At 39.0% G+C, this 17,863-nt stretch overlaps 1 protein-coding gene across 2 annotated transcripts in view; it reads right to left on the bottom strand.

Annotated features, from left to right (window-relative positions):
- The window catches only part of SAMSN1 (SAM domain, SH3 domain and nuclear localization signals 1), a 98,136-nt gene extending 97,255 nt beyond the window's left edge, over positions 1-881 (bottom strand). For both annotated transcript variants that reach the window (XM_055701646.1, XM_027815261.2), the window contains exon 1: positions 745-881. In XM_055701646.1, the coding sequence (XP_055557621.1) occupies positions 745-768 (24 nt within the window). In that variant the 5' untranslated portion in view covers positions 769-881. The remainder of the gene's footprint in view (positions 1-744) is intronic.
- Positions 882-17,863: the final 16,982 nt, after the last annotated feature.

Genomic DNA, 17,863 nt, shown 5'->3' with positions numbered 1-17,863 from the left:
AAACGGGCTGACAGATCTACTGTGCTGTGTAAATACAGCAAATACACTCATCTAATTACCGTTACTAATACTGAGCATTGGCATTGGCAGATGGTTAAGCTTTGAAAACAGAAAGAGTTTCAGTGGATTTCCTATCCTGATAAACCTGTTCGTTCTGACCAGTTGCCTTGGGGCAAGGGAAGTGAGTGAGGGGGAAGGAGAGAAAGTGAAAAAAACACTGAAGAGGGTCTTAAATCAGTTCCTCTGCCTGTGAGTAAATATTGCCATATGAGTGGGCTAGCCCTGATGACTATATATTCATTCTTGGCTAAGAGAAAACTAATGCTTCAAAGTTTTAGCAGTTCTCTTACACTACTTAAGGAAAACAGATACTATTATCTCAAAAAAATGAGCTTAAAGCAATTTATAGCATACATATATTTAGTAATTATAACATATACATGAGTCATTTTACTGTGCTCGGGTCAAATGCCTCATGTTTAAATCTGCATGTTTTTGTAATAGTCACAGATAGTACACAGTATATGCTTTTTGCTTAATCTTATTTTCACTGAATCATATTTTGCCATGTACAATTTCTCATACATAAACTCTTTTGTCTATGCTAGAAAGACTCACTGTTGCTACACAACCTTGCACAGTTTGAGATATAACACCTTGATTTTTTTTCATCCAAACACACCCACCAGTTCAGTTTATCAACTCAGCAACCCACTAAATAAAAACATATGTGTGTACACTTACCAGAGAAAAACAGAATAGATTCATGTTGGTATTGTGATCCCCTCCAGCACCCCAAAATTCTGCTCCACAAACTCCTGCCGCACAATGCAGCTCCTCCTTGCTCTCCCAGCTGTTTGTACATTTCTCCCTGGAGATTACTGCAAGATAAAATCCCTGCAATAATCCATTGGATTCAAAGCCCATTATCAAATGAGACAGGCTTCCCCAGGACAGTACAAACTGTTTTCTGAATTAAAGAGCAATGTTTACCAACAAAACAAAAACATGGTCTGAATGATTATGATGGACTCAGGAAATGCTCTCTTACAGGCTGTTTTTTCTAATTCGTTTATTAACTAATAGAAATAATTAATTTTTTTTCTACCTAAAGCCACAGGAACATATAGCTAACTCCAAGGCAAATATTCTCAGTTTACTCAGGTTATCAAAAGACACACAGAAATTCTTGGAAAATGCTGATTTTCTATACAGATGAAGTAATTTAGAAAATTCAGTAATTATTGTTGACTACATTTTGAAAGGAATCATCTTGCTTAGGGACCTTGGAAAAAAAACCCAACAACTGTGGGCCACAATCAAATTACTAAAAGAAAAAACCCAAACCCAAATGAAAACCTCACACCCTGGACCTGTACACTAAAGAACAATTACCAGACTGGTGTCTGACATGTTGACTGTTTGATGTTACAGATTAGGACTAAACCAATTTTGCTATTAGAAAACATGGCAAATTTGGAAATTAAAAAATTGAGAGCATTCAAAGCTGATCCATGGGTCGTAATGAGAGGTATTACAGTGTATATGGACAGGCAGATGAGGGATAACCAAACAGTAACCAATGTCACTAACTGGTATAAATCAGCAAAATTCCATCACTCATAGTGCAGAACAGTCTGAAGAAGAAACAATGCCAAAAGCACTGCGAGCCTCAAAATGTTTCAGATTATGAAATACCTGAAATTAGGCTGGTTTTGGAATAATATTTCCTCCCAACCCACAATTAATTTCCCAGAGCCCTTAAGTGAATACTATTTTTTTATATGAACAAGCAGCAGCTGGTACCAAAGACATAAGCTGAAACACACCACAAATGGAGAGGTGGCATCGTTTTGTGATTAAGATCTTTTTTTCCTTTCTTTGGGCCCAGAGCTTCATACCTATAAATGTCAAACATCTCCTTCATTGCTCATACTTCTGACTATTTCAGTTTATTCTAGTAATTTTGCAGTTTGATCCTGTACCACAGTGAATTTGAAATGTCCATATTTTGGCAGAATAAATACATTTTAGCCTGTTAGTTTCTGCACTGAACAAAACCCAAACAAGGCTCACACAAAGGCACACCAACAAACACCAGAGGACAGATAAGTTCCAAGATTTTAAAAGGAAAAGGTTTTTAGTTTGCACTTTTCCTATTTACTGTGAAGTATATGAAAGTTTTTTTAAGGCTTTTCCCAGGCTTCCTTTTCACTAATAATTTCAGGTTGGTTTCACATATTAGAAAAACAGGGTTGGCTATGAAGAGCATCATGAAAAATATTGGTTTTTAGAAGCCAGTTAACCACAGACTTCTCATTAACTCCTACAAACTTGAGGGACACTAACAGATTTTGTCAATTGCCACCTAGTGACACTTTCCTAAAGTGATTATACAAAAATAGACATTTGAGAGGCCTAGCTTGCCACAGATGGGCATGCATTTGCCTTGTGCTTATTTGCTAGTTTCCTCATGAGGGAGGAAGTTCTTATCCTTCCTGTGCCTCAGGTTCTCCAGCTGGAAAAAATGAAATAACAGCACAAACCTCATGTGCAAAGTACTATGAGGGTAATGAACAAAAGCACCTAGTCCTAGCTATGGAGAATTACCTTTTTTTCCTTCTTTCTTTCTCTCTCTCTTTTTTTTTTTTTTTTTTTTTAATGCCTATTTAAAGTAATAGCTACCTGCAAAACTCCAGAAAGACTGAAGAGCTAGCAAAATGACAACATACAATAAGGAACCAATGCCTAAGTAACACAGGGGACATGTTTTCATTTAGATTGATTTAATTTCTTGATTTTGGATTGTAGCTTTTGAGGGGCTTTTGCTATGCATATTTACTCTGAAATTTTAGGAGGAAATTTCTTAATTTTATACCACAGGTCCTTGAGGTAAGAATAGCTAAGAAAGTACAGATCTTATACTAAGCTATTCAGTTTTCGTTGTGCTTGTATTTGTAGACATGCAGAAAAGAGAATAATTTAAGAAGAAAAACAAATGAAAATATAAAAAGCAGCCTGTATCTACAGTTACAGACATACACATATATGGCAAGTAACTATACAGGAAGGCAAAAATGCAGAGTTGTACAAGACAATCTCTTGTGAGCAGAAATAAATGCTCATCTGGAAACTTTCTAGGGCATTGAAACTCTTGTTTCAGTTGTTCTTGTTTCACCAGTTGGACAGGTGCAATTCATCACATCAGGCTTGGAATCTCACGAGCTAGGCACTATTTCATTGAAGTAAAATGTGAAAACCAAGAGGCAGGCTTTTCTCAAATACAGAGCTGGAGATTGAAACTGGGAGTCATACCGGTTTAGACTCTGTGGACGTGCCTGCTGAGTGCATGCCCCAGATGGCTTGTTTGACTTCCTTCATTCTCCCAGAGGCAGACCCTCAGCATTCAATTGCTCTCATTTCATATCCTGCTGCATTCATCCTTTTGTTTCCAGCTGTATCAGCTCTCTGCTTATATCTATACCGAAGGCATTATGGTGACAGTACTGGCTGAAAGTTATTCAAGTCAGGTTTAAGATATTCAGTTTAAATATCCTGCTCTAGAAACATAGAAATTTAACCTGCTCCGATTTCCATTCTTCTGGGCTAGTAGCTTTACAAGAAATACCCTTCAGTGAAGGCTTCAAGTGGGATCCCAAAGCACTGCTGCAGATATTTTGGATACAAGCCACTAAGATTAAAGACTGCAAAGTTATTATTGCATCTTTTTTAGTACTTACAGTGTTAAGACTCCTCTTATGAAAAGGTAGCATTTTAGACCTCTACTAATTCACTGATACAGCCGTCTATAAAGGTCAAGTTTGTTGATAGGCCTATGATGACATTACCTATGAGGTTCCAGACTAATGGATAAATTACAAACTGTGAGGAAACATCTACTGTAATAATTAAATATTAGATAATATTAATAATTAAAATTAAATTATTAAATACTATTTTAATTAAAATAAGATGCAACAGTTTCTTTTTGGTTGATGAGGGTGAATAATATAAATAAAATTCTCAGCAAGAGTTCTTAATGCTACTAGATACCATAGCTGCCTGTGTACATAATTTGAGCTTTGAAAAAAAAAACCCAGTATCTAAGTCTGAATGTAACATCAGTGTTATACCATCTATATACATTTTATCTGGTATAAATAGAGCAATTTGCAGCAACAGGAGCACAGCAGAACAGCAAACCTGCACTATAATGAGGGTGCAGAAATCAGTTTTACTAAACAGAAAACCCTTGAATCTTCACTTCCCAGCTGAGATCTTGCACTACTGTTATCGTTTGATTCTCTTTCTTTACTGCTACATAGTTTTTACATCCTTGGGCTGTACATCCTTGCAAGTAGTTCAAACACATTAAAAACCCCAAAATGCCCACAAATCAGGGCTTTCATATATAGGGGCTATCTATTCCTGCACAGTGAATAGACTTTGTAGCTAAGATCTCTAGCCATCCTTGGCCTTTTTAGGAGACTGGATTTCAGCTGTGTATTTACAGTAAGTGGCTACCCATAATCTAGCCTGGCATACAAGCAGTTAAGGTCAAGCCATGATTTGGGTACTCACAATTCAGCCTTGGCTCCAGGCTCCCAGTCCTATGATAGCCATTCTACTGGTGAAACTTCATCTGTCACTGGGAGAACTCACTAGGAGAGCTGTGCAGTTTGCAGATATCTTTGGTTTGCTGGACAAAGGAAAAAGAACATATTAGTAACTATTAACTTGGACACATTTCAGTACATCTGGAACTAATATTTACCCCTATTTTCTTCTCGTTTTCTTCCTCCCACAGGAAATCTATCCTTAAAGTAAATGTACATCTACTTCTCCTCTCATCATCATCTATTTGTCATCTGACCATCTTCATATAGATTTAAAACTAAGAGCAACAATGCTACTGCCTGATATAGCATGCGTTAAATATATAACTAATCATATGTTAAGTGGTCACATTTCTCTATTCACTGTTCACTTTATTCTCTATTCACGCCACATAAAAGGCTGAACTATTGCTTCATCATGGCTCAAAGTAAACATAGTGTGTTGCTACTAGGCTTCACAGGCTATCCTGGTGGAAACTGAGAGATTTAGAAATTACATCAGAGGTCTCCCATTTCTTTGGAAAGGGTCTGCGTGTCTACTTTCTGCAAATGCCTACTCAATACACCACATATTCTCTCTCATGTGAAGGCAGCAATGTAGGAGGCACACTGGATAAAGACCCTACCTTATTTCATCTCCTGTTCACTTACAGTAGGCAGCTGGTAAGGCAGATCTGTGCAGAATGCTTTCCTTGTTGACCCACAGCCCACGACAGAGTGCTCTATGATAAGCTACTATTTCATTCTAGGAAACTGCTATTACAAAGCAAGTTTAACCTTTTCTGTCATGAACATCCCCTGAAAATACTTCAAATGGTAGAAAGCTCCATTTCAGACCACAAATACAATAGTGTCTCTGAGACAGAGCTACTAACATTTGATATTCCTGAATCAAACGTTCCAAACACTGGCTCTAAACTGCATCTACTTAATAGTTTGGAAAGGACCCATGAAGAGCCAACTAAAAATCTGATTCTTAAAATGCTATTGATTTTTTTTTTCTTTTAGAATCTCCTTCAATTTAGAGACAGCCTCTTCATTTCCACCTTTTACATTCAGCAGCTAATTAAAAATTGGTAAGGAAGAAGCTTTGCAACCCACTCACCTCTGCCAAATTGCAGTATTCCATTCCTCCTTTGAAAAGACAATTTTACAGATGCAATGATCAGTTCAACACAGCAGCTTTTACACTTTTGCAACAAGGATTTGCAACAGAATTTAGCTTGGTTAAAGATTATTTTAAGCTCACTTCAGCATAAATAGCCACGACATTCACTTCAGCCCAGAAAATCAAGCAAATAAAGACAAGAGCAAATATTCCATAACTCAGAACCAAACAGGCAAGTAAAATGATTTCGCAGTTTCCAGAATCCCAGGGAAGGTCGGTGCCTATTAAAGTCACTTGCAAAATTCCCATCAAATTCAGCATAATCAGAATTTCATGCACCTTCTCTTGCTAACTGATCACTTTTAATCACAACATCATAAAAGCACATGAGGTTTCCCATACAATTCATTGTAACATTCACCCATACCCCAAAGCTAACATTCCTTCTAGGATAAATAATCGCATTGTTTTTTCCCTTGTCCCAGAAGATGTACTTTTTTTTTTTTCAGAGCAGTTACATTTTAATCAAAGGAAAAACTGCATCTCTGTTCTAGAGAGGAAATGTTTGTTTTCCTTCCTAAATGGAAGGACCAAATCCTCTGCTCTATAATTTTACTGAAACTCGGTGAATCTGGCCCACACATTCTTTGCCACTACCTAGCACTATACTGCAATTTAGAGTGAAAACTGCTAACATCTATCGTCAGGCCAATTTATGTATTATCAGACAAAACTGATGTCTACAGTGAATTATGGGTATAGGAGTCATTATCTTCCAGGAGCACCTTGAAAACGAGATGTCTAATCTCAATAATGTAAGTTTCCTGGTTAAATAAATCCCCTGTGCTTACTAATTCTATGCATTTATAGAAAAGATGTCACCCCCGACCTCCTTAGACTTTAAAAAACATTTTAAAGCCTCAAGGGGATTTGAAGCCTCATGAAACAGAATTGATTTCTGTACTTACTACTTAATATTCTTAATCACACAGTTCATGCGTTTTTGTTATGTAATGGATTGGGAAATTCAAAGAACCAGCCTGTTTTGCAAACATTTAGCTTCCCATCACCCCACTCCCCTTTTACTTTGATGGCTTCTTTTTTAATATCAAGATGGCAGTCTTATTAAGCACACCCTGCTTGAAACAGCTCCAAACAATTGACGCTGCCCTCTAAGTCTGTAGCAATCCAGGCCTCGTGTGTGATCATTTAAGAAAAGAACTTCAAAAAGCCAGCATTTTTCCAATTCACTCTGTGAGAAAGATTGCCTCTCCACTTTTGCCTATGAGAATTCAGGTTAAGGACTTCAGTCATCTATTTCATCCTTGAAAGCCTGATCCAAAGCTAAATGAAGCCAAAAGGAATCCATCTATCGATCTCAGCACTTCTGGCAAATTCAGAGTTCTACCAATTTGTATGCTAAGTTGGATACAGCCTGAGGACAATCTTTCTCACCTAACTTGCACCCACTACCTGTGGCCATAGGCACCCCAGTCCTGTTCCCACATCCCCTTTACCTCTGGGAGTACCCACAGATGGCTGCTGCCGGCACCGAGCTCCAAGTGACACAGAAAGAGCCAGCTGGCTCACACAGCCCCACGCAGCTGGCTGAGTAGCCTCTGAGCAGAAAGCGCTGGTTTATCCATACCACCATCTTACTTGCAGCTTTCTGCACTGGAGCTGGTTCCCAGCCAGCCAGTTCAGACTTCTGCCTATATCTGGAGACACAACACAAGATTAAAAATATTCTTCTGTCCTTCAGGAGTCTATGCTGAGACTGTTGGGTCCTTGTCTCTGCCCTCAATCTCTTACAAATCAGGAGTAACTCACAAGACAGCAAAGCCACAGTAACATCTAGAATTGAAAAACTAAAGCCTAACAGTTTCATTGGAGAAGTCCTGGCTTATGTTTTAATTTTCTTACCAAGTTTGTCCGAGTCTCACCTTTTAGAAAATCAAAATTAGGGAATCGGAAATTCCTCATTCAGTCTTCATACATCTCATGGATCCTTAGCTGATTTAGATATGTACCTGCTGCCCATGGCCTGTTCTTTCACTAATCATTCCAAATAAACTCTGCTGTACAAGCGCCACATTTTGACCACACTAATTTTATGTTAGACTCAGTAGCTTTTTTAAACCATCTTCCTGATAAAAAATAAATTCTTTTATACAACCAGAGAAGATCAGCATTCCATATCGGTTATACATTAAAAGCTATACAGCTGCTGTTGTGTCAGCTAAAGCTTTTCTCTAACACTCTGCAACTCAGGTTTCGATCTGTACTGTGAAATACAGTGATAAAACTTAATATTCTAGACCAGTTCTGAAATGTGAGTACCAATGCATCCAGGAAGTACAAAATTTGCTTAAAAGACAATGATCTAGACACTTCAGGGCTGCAAATGTAGCCATGAGCTGGAATCAACCACACAAAACAGTTCGAGTTCCAGCAAGTACTACATGCTGCTATGCAGAGCACTTCTTCCCACTTTACTGTTTTACATAGCTTAACAGCTCCACACTGTTTGGACAGCCCCTTAATATTCTTTGGAAGTTACTCGGAATAGACTCTTAGTTGGTAGGTGTTAGCAAATCTTCATATTTTTCATCTGAGTTATGCCAGCTCATCCAGTGTCATGAACCAGTTACGCCCACATAGCTAATTTTTGCGACACTGCTATTTTTTAGAGGCAAGGATACATCAAGTGATGCAATGGAAATCTGAGCTGTTTACATCCCTGTGCATGTGATGGCAGAGCCTCCAGCTTGGAGTGTCCTCGTTTTTGACTATCTGTGACCCTGCTATACTGTCTTACTGCCTCTCCATGTGTTACAGTGCTTTCCTTCGCTTCTACAAACATACCATGCCATGTGAGAGACAAAAGACAAACTGTATTTGCCTATTAGGGACTCTTTAAAAAGTCCTCATGCCCTATTGCAACTCATGCCTTTACGTACCTGCAAAATATGCCCTGTCTGTACCCACTATGACTGGCTTTCATTAAGGTAATCAAATATGCAGAAGAGTTTGATGTTAAGGGGAAGAAGTCTGTACACTGCTGTCAGGACATGTTGCAGGAACAACACATGGTATATCAGTGTGTTCTAAAATATTTAGGGAAAACAAAATTTAAATTTGATTATCACATTCCAGTAAAAAACTGCATCAGCTAAACACTGTCTGCACCAGTCACATTAAACCCAGGCTTATACAGTGGGAACTGTAGATGCCATCTGCAGCCCTAGAATAACCTTGGCAGCCTACCAGCACATATTCATTTCTGTGGAGAACAGCCTTGCTTGCTGTAGCTGAGTCCTCATGGTACATCAGACTGCCAAATTGTCTCAGAGCTAGTAACTGGATATTATCACTCATTTAAATCCATCCTAGTTAAACAAGATGCTTGGAGTTGGCAGTTCCTGAAACTTTACTAAAGGTTGAGTAGGTCATCTTACTTGCCCCCCGCTCTCCCTGCCTCTATTTAGCAGAACATGATTACTTCAGGCAACTCACTAAAAGCCTATGATGAATAACTTGAAAACTGGAACATACATTTAAAACTGGAACAAACATTTAAAAAAAAAATAGACCCCCCCCAACTATCATTGTTGAGGAAATTTCAGTATCGTTCTGCTTTAGGTAGAACAGTGTCTTTCATCGGGAGAATTAATATCATCCTAATGGATTACAGAGAGATTGAAAGAGGAGACAGAGGGAAAACTGCACAGCAATATTTCTGTAGCTGCATAGAAACTTCTACCTGTATAGCCTAACTTCTTCTAACTTATGAGGAAAAGGAAGAATCAGGACAGTTCTTGAAGACTGGCACCCGGAGATTCACAAGAAGGGTGCAGACAATACAGATACAGTTACAGTTCAAAGACTTGTACATCAAAGAGTGACCCATCCCCCTGTGACTCCCCTTGCTCTTATTTCACTCAAATTCTTCAAAGTAGGATTCAATGGAATAGATGACTCTTTTATCCTGGATAACCATGGAACAGCCAAGATTTACTCTAATTCTATTGAATCCAGATGTGGTTCAACAACCTGTTACCCTAATAACACACAAAAGAAAACACTGCTGTATGCAGATAGTGATGTCCACGAATAAGCTCCAAATGCCCATCAGGAATAGCTTAGTGAATCACACACATATTGGCTTAGTGCTACAAACTGCTAGAAGCGATTTTATCCAGCATAGTGTACAAGTGGGACTTCAAAGATGGCTCCACAGGCCATACAGTCCCACCTTCACTGCAGGCACTCACGTGGTACCATTATTGTCAGATCTAAAACTTAACAATTTTTAGTACAGTTAGCCTTTGAACATCCCTATGGCAGTGAGTGTGGTACTATTCCCGTGTTATCATACAGTTGAGCTTATTTTCAGTCACTAAAAATTATAATCATATACATGTCACCTAGCAGTCACTTATGACGGGACGTCTGAATCCAAAACACTGATTTTCAAGTCTGTAGTTCAAGTTGTTTCCTCACTCTTAAGGTGCTTAACGATACTTAGAAATGTAAAGTCTGTCTGTGAAGAAATCCAGATACTGTAGAACTCTTGACAATACTGAGCAGCTAGATAGCTACCCTACATTTAGGAAAAATCAGGATCTGTAGTTTATGCATTCATGTTCCTATGTTACCTCTGAGATTAATCTGATTGCATTCCTCAGAGAAAACTTACCCAAAGAAGCTGTACAGAGAATAAGGGTAAAGAAGTGGACAGGACTTGCCCCTCCTGCTTCTTACCTGACAGCCCAAGGATCGCAGCCCAACGACTGTAGCATCCTTTCTCACCATGGGGATTAGGGTTCAATTTTTTCTTCTGGTTTCTGTTCTCCTCTTCTGTGTGATTTCTCCAACCACCAGGTGAGAGACTTTCTCCTTCTCCAGAACCTTGAATTAGTTGTTCTTTTCTATATAGAGTAATTATATGTCACTCGAACTAAGGGCGGGAGGGATGAGGTGGGGAGATACGCATATGTTTGCACATGGCACTCAGGCCTGGGTGCTAGAGCAGTCACTTGACAGGGGATACAATTGGATTCCCCAGTCCCAGCTCCAATAAACATTAAATATTAATTTAGTTAACTGGAGCAGAAATGAAAACTGTTGCAGCAAATAAAATCAAATGTTTTGGAGGACTGGCTATAGGTGCTTAGGCAAGAAGTCTGCAGAAACCTGAACCACATGCCAAAGTTGTAGATTTGTGTCCTGAGCACACAGTGAAGATACTTGTTTGTCCTCAGAATGAATCTGGGAAAAGTTTAATTCTCCAGTTAGTCTGTAAACTGTGCAGTACGTGTCATAAACTGTTGGTCTCTAATTTTCTCTGTTATCTCTAATGCATGACCTCTGGAGGGATGAAGGGGATGAAGGATGGCATGCATCTTCTTACTCTGTCAGCTCCCTGCTTACTCACTGCTTACCTCCTTCCTCCAGTCTCTGGGAACTTACAGGAGATAAACTGTCAGGATGAGGAAGGAGCCATTTCATAAAGGCAGTGGGAAAACCAAATGCAATGAGCTGATTATTGGCAGCTTGCTGCTGGGTGTAGCATTAACCACAGTGAAGTCAGACCATTTTGTCAACAGTGCCTTGCTGTAGAAGCATGGTCAGATTGAGTGGATGCGGGGAATCTCATTTAAGATAAAATGATGATACTATATGAAAATTGAATAGGAGAATATAAACATATATGCATATGTCCTATCCCAGAACTGGAAACTCGTAATGCTACTGTGAGTGGTGTTAGCCATAGACATAGCTTTGCTGGTATAAGTTTACAGTCAGTTAAAGAAGACACATTATTTTTCTCACATACAGCAAGAGAGGCATGATATATTATTAAGGGATTAGTAAAAAAGAAAAAACACAATGTAAGGACTGGAATCAATTTTCTGAATATGACTAATAACAATTTCAGTCACTGTTGGAGATGGGATACTCATCTGTTCTTGTCCAAACATCTTAGTATACTGAGCAGTATATCTGCTTATGTGGTCTTAAGTACTGGAGAGATGTTTTCTCATTTCGAAAGCTATCCTACACTTGGATGCTACCTGTTGATTTCATAATAATCCTAGTAGTGGAAGACAAGCTAGAGTCCAAGCTACAAAAAGCCAGTGGAAGCAAAGATGGATAGAATAAAAGCTAGGAGATACAAAACAGGTCTGTAGCAAACATTTGCAGTGGAAACTGAGAGCAAAATACCACATAACAGAGATTCAGTGCAGCTGTCTATGACAGGTTCAGGCTTTCACACAGAAGTCCTGCTGAATTTGACAGAGAAATCTGATGGAAAAAATTTTAATCAACTCACTGCTTTCAGGATGAAATACATACTCTTGAGGCAGAGAAGTAAATGTGTATATATATGAATACTGGTTTAAAATCCAGTCTAGAAAACCTGCAAGTATATTTTATTTTAATGGGTTTATTTACAAACTAAACAAAAACTCTGTGATGTCATCTGTTTTACAGAAAATCACAGTAAACTTGCCACTTGAGCATTATAACTTTGGATTTGTAGAAACTCAGAAATCACTGAAAAACTAATGCAGCCATAAAGCTCTGCTAAATCTAAGTGCACAGCTGAAACAGAAGTGTCTAGAAAAAATACCAAAGCATACAAGTGAAAACAAACATGAGGGGGATATAATTACAAGGGATAATGAGACTTTGGTTGTAATCTCTTTCTTGTATTGGTATTATCAGCTGAATCTTTGGATAGGCCTGATCCAAAGTCTGCTAAATGTTAATGAGGGTTTTTCTTTTGATTTTAATAGGTTCTGAACTTAATCCTAAAACATTTCATTTTTGTGATGTGAAGCGTGGTATATAAACACAAACCTTGTATGACATGAAGTATCACAAATAGTTTCTCATTATTCTTTATTTGTAATGCAGCAAAAATAGCCTTTTTAGAAGTAAAGAATCAGGAAAATAATTTTTTCAACAGTGTGTTTCTTGGGTACATACACTTAGATTTTGGCTTAGATGTATTATGATCAATATTTCCAGGTGAAGCAATTAATTTCCTGTTTGGCATGTGAATAAAACTCTTGCAATGCAACTTTGACTTTCATTTTAGTTGCAGTCTGTTATTGCTAATGAAAAAAATACTTCTTAGCTTTTCTAATGTATCAGCTAGATAAATTGTTAACACTTAAGAACTCCCCAGGCAGTAATGAATGACACAGTTTTCTGTGTTATCCCTGATAAAGTTTAGGATATGGAAAGCAGTTTAATCCTCTTTCTATACTCTCCCATCTGTGCTTTAGAGCTACCATAAGTAAATTACTACATACTGAAGCACTGCTTCAGATGCAATTTCATATTTTCAAAGTTGAGATAATTTTACTCTACACTGTATTTTTTAATCTTTGTAAAAAACCGTAAAATATTTAAGGAAGCAAAGTCAGATAAAACTGTTGAATTTGAGAGATGGATGGCAGCTTTCAGTGAAGCAGACCTTTCATAAAGGTTGCCTGGAATACAGAGTTAAGCCAAACAAATCACTTCGTTTACAAAAAATCTGCAATGCAAAGTGTTAAGATTTAACTCAATTGTAATCTTTTGTTAATTATAAGGCAGTCTTTATGCAGAAATAATTGCTGACAAATATGGCTTGAGGCACTCTTTTTATTGCACCTTAATATGCTTTTGCCTATGCCTAATGTCTTTGATTCTGCTTTCATATTGCAGAATGAATTTACTTGGTACAGTTTTGCCATTAACCTGTTCAGTCACGGTTAAGGCTCATTTCTTTCTCTGTGAGGGAAGCTTAAGTTTTGTGTTGGATTTCTCCACATTTTATCAGATGTGCATTTTGCTGCTGTCTAATCATTATGGATGAAGGGATTGATCTGTTGGAGTAAATTGACTGACTCAGTTCAGAGGCTGAGCATAAGCAGCTGCTCCAAGAGTAGAAGTGAATACAGAGAGAGAGAGATTGATTTAATAAACTTCTCTATCTTGCATTTTTCTGCATCCACATTAAAACCTACATTCAGTAACAGCACAGAAATCCAGTCAGTCCAGTGTCTTGCTCAGGTTACAGTGTGGTTGTGGAACAGCTGGTTAATGTTAAACCTTCACAAAACTGAGATTATACATAAAGGAAGCAGCAGATACTTTGAAGAATCTGGAGCCACAGTGCAGTATCTAAGAAGGACTGCCACAAATCATCGAAACACTGCCAGAGAAAGAGTTCCTCTGTAACCTTTTGTTACTTTGAATTTCAAAACAACATCTTACTACCTGTCTTATGTCCTGGGACTAACCTGAAGAATATATCCCACCTAATGACCTAAACCCAGTTAAACAAATGTCTGTCACCTCACAGCCAGATTGCAGCAGCCCAGCACTTTCTCTGAGACTTGGCAATTGCTTCTGAGACTATGGAATTCTCAAAACTGAGTTGAATGTCCTGAATTCAGGGTGGAGAAAAAGGGTCCATGGATTTTTCTGTGGCTCACCCAGCTTTGCAGGGGATAGCCTGCTGACATTGAAACAGAACTGTTTCGTGCACTGCATGCCAGTAAGAAACTCCTCCTGTTCATTTTATTTTCTCTAGGTCTTCATTGCCACACACCGGCTGCTGGGATTGCTAAGGAACAGGCTCCCATCTTCACCGCCCTACCCACACCCATCTGTTCCTCTGGTGAGAGGTGGGGTGGGTGGTGAGCAAAGAGCCTGTCAGCCAGCAAACCTGGATTTGTGCTCACCAGTGGAAGAAGTGACACATGGAGCTGAAGGATGCTTGGTAACGATAGAAAACTTGCCATTGTGACTGAATTATAGTTGGATATTGTTGAAAGAATAGGGAAGTGGGACAGCTATGCTACTGTAAAGATGGGAGTTTCAGAGAGCTCTTGAAAAAATAGATATACCTGAATATAAGGCACTCGTGTGGTCTTAAGTTAGCCCCTTTGGGTACCTGGTGTGATGGTATCAATACTGACAGTAATCCAAGGGATCATGCAGGAGAAGCGGGGAGGGGGCTCAAACCCTGCCTCTGGGAGGGGAGGGAAGCTCACTTGAAAGCTGATGCCTCAAAGGCAAGAGAATGAGTTACCTTGTGCCCAAGAAGGTCAGAGAACAGGGGGAACTGCTGGCAACAGCCTGCTTCCCCCCTGCTTTGCTCCTCACCCCTGCCCCTGCACACCCCCCCCAGGCAGGTGGCAGCCTGGGGGGCTCTGCCTGCCCCACAGACCCGATCCCAGAGACAGCGCTTGGCCCCCCGCGCACCCCAGGGTCTCTGAAGAACAGGAGGGGGAAACAAAGAAAGGAGGCGGAGGAGGAGGACCTGTCTACTCTTCTGCAGTTTAACCTGAATATCATTCCATAAAATTAAACAACAGATGCTTCTCAAGGGCACGACACATTGTGGAGGCCTCCCTGAATCAGGGGGGCTTGCTAAAGCCTTCCAGCTAGGGCTGACAGATTTTCTGATAACAGAAAATGAAGCAATCTAAAAATATGATCTTCCAGCTACCCTGACAATCAGTTACAGGTACTTCATAGCATGTTTCATAAATGCCAAAGCAAACTGTCCTGACGCCATTAGTCCTTTACTTAAGACACAGATGGAAATAGATGAGCTAGTTACTTATGAATATTCAAAGTGCTGTTAGGACAAAATAAGCATGTAGGCATATTGATATGAACACTTTTAATAACCTGATCCAAAGGTAACTCATGGTTTCCAGTCCTGAATACTTATTTTTTTCATTTCTGTGGCTATGATACTACTTGACTGTGTTGCTTATGGTACTACTGTATGCAATAATAACTTAGAAGTATACAAACAGAAAGCAAGCAGGCTTTTGAAAGGGCTATTTAATAATTAGCTAGTTTTTATAACTTGTTGATAAAGGAATAGAAATACTGTACTTGGTACAGTAGAAATTAAGTTTAGGCCTTGGATACAAATATAGAGCAAGGCACATGGTTTTCTTAATGGAACAGTAAAATTAGTTAGCCTTTTAATTAATTTGTGTGTGAGGCTGGAAATCTTTGTAAACAAGGTAACAAATATTTTGGAACTGAGCATTCATATAAACTGCTAATGAAGCAACGCTGGGACTTCTGAGACATGCAAAGTTATTGCCTGAATAACGCCATGACTCTACAAACATCGTAATATAGGAGGGGTGTAAATAAAATACTAAGTACATCCAAAATCTTAAATATTCAAAGTAAATTCAAAGTATATTGTGGAGCACCAAGCCAATGGATGGAACACAAAACACAAGTAAACTTCGTGATTTAGACATAAAAGCAGCAAGAATTTCAGTCACAGGAGGATCTGTTTCTGTAAGACATCTTTGTCAAGCTTTGTGAAGCCACAAAAATCCTGACTGGGATGTAGGGGTCTTCTTAATAGTGAAAAACATTAACAATAAACAGTTTTAACTTATCTGTTGGTACATCTACCATGCAAATGTACTGTATCTCCTACTGATTTCTAATAACGTTCATGGAACTGTTTAGGAGGAAAAGCTGCATTCAAAAGTCATCGGAGTGCCTTTCCTGGTCTACCATTATCTGACAATCAGCACCTCTTCACTGGAGCTTGGGATGCAGACAACCAGAGTCTCACTGTGAAACCAGAATGTATGACACAAAAAGCTAGGAGAATGTTTGACAACAGAGTAAAACGACAGGTAAGAAGGTCTTGATAAACCTATGGAAAGATTTCTTTGTTCTTTTTTTAAAGAAGAATTTGTGCTTCCTCTCAAAATGCTTTCCAGGAAATACATATTTCCTAATCAGTTCTAATCATAAGTTATTACTAAGGGCACTAGTCTTTTTTTTTTCTCCCTCTGACAAGAAAAAAAAAGGCAGTTAGATGACACAGATGTCACTTGTTCTCTTGAGTGTGTCCAACTGTGCCAAAGCAGTATTACCTATAAAAGACAGTAAGAAGCATTTGAAAACATTAGTGTAACCAGCTAAGGGCAGATTACATTTGGGCTCATAAAGAAGGAAAGGAAGGGGAGGGATGTTAGAGGAAACAGGAGCAAAGGAGGGTGCAAGAGAGCTCAGTTCATTCCCTGCCTTGAGTTCACTTGCAGACGCAAGACCCAGTCTGTTTTTTGCAGCTTTGTAGAAATGTCAAGAGTGTTGAAAGCAGCATCCATCATTTCACCAAAGGGGACAGGGATTTGACCCTATTCACTCATGCACTGGCCCACAGAGCTGGCTGCGTATGTACGCTGTGTATGTATATGCACTCGATTAAGAAGGCTCTTAGAGGCTACCAGAGGGCTTTCAGGAGAACTGTGTAGTGTTCTCTGAGTGACTCTGTTCTTTGGACATGAAGTGTCAAAAGGGTAGCTAGCCCAGGCAGGTCCAAGAACCCTTGAACACTTTCATGTTCCTTAATGCTGTGCTTTCGACATAGTGTGTACAGCTAGTCTATACACTGAGTTAAATAATTGTGGTTAATCGGTAGCAGCCTTAATTAAACTTTTGCTGAGCAAATTTAGTTAATCGTTCAAAACACATTTGTGAGATCCTGCAAAATGAGCAGCTTACCCTCCACCTTTGTGAAATTACTGTTAATCATTCACTAATGTCTGCATCATCCTATTTAAACCTTCCCCCTGTGGTTTTAGACTTCTTTCTGCTTGCTAATCCACCACAGGGGAGAGATATGTAAACATGCAAATACATTTTTGTAGGCTTTTCCTATTTGTGGTGGTAGGTTCTATCAAGTCATATTTATAGCCTCACCAAGAATGATTTATAATTCATTCGTCTCACATTCAATTGAATTAATTTAAAGGTATAATTCAATTTAACAAACATGCAGCTCAGTGTACTGAGCAGTGAGATGTACTGCAGCTGTTTCAGGCGTGCTGCACTTCACCCCGTCTTTCTGCTTTCAGCCAGCTTCCTGGCTCACTGGTATTCTTATATATCAAACCAAGCACCACACCAGCACAACAATGGACCATAACAAGGCAACAACAGCTTTTCAACCTCCAAAACCTCCAAGCTGTGTCACTATTACCTAGCTGTCCCAAATTTCTGTAAATTCTCCTTCTTCATGAAGAGTATGTCCTTTACTGTGCAGCTCTCTCTCATAAAATCCGGTTGATATGAGCTACCGCAC

Source organism: Falco cherrug, chromosome 2 (assembly GCF_023634085.1).
Source record: "Falco cherrug isolate bFalChe1 chromosome 2, bFalChe1.pri, whole genome shotgun sequence".
In the NCBI taxonomy this organism is placed as follows: domain Eukaryota; kingdom Metazoa; phylum Chordata; class Aves; order Falconiformes; family Falconidae; genus Falco; species Falco cherrug.
The sequence above is the reverse complement of the archived record's forward strand: the minus strand, read 5'-3'. Positions and strand labels throughout refer to the sequence as shown.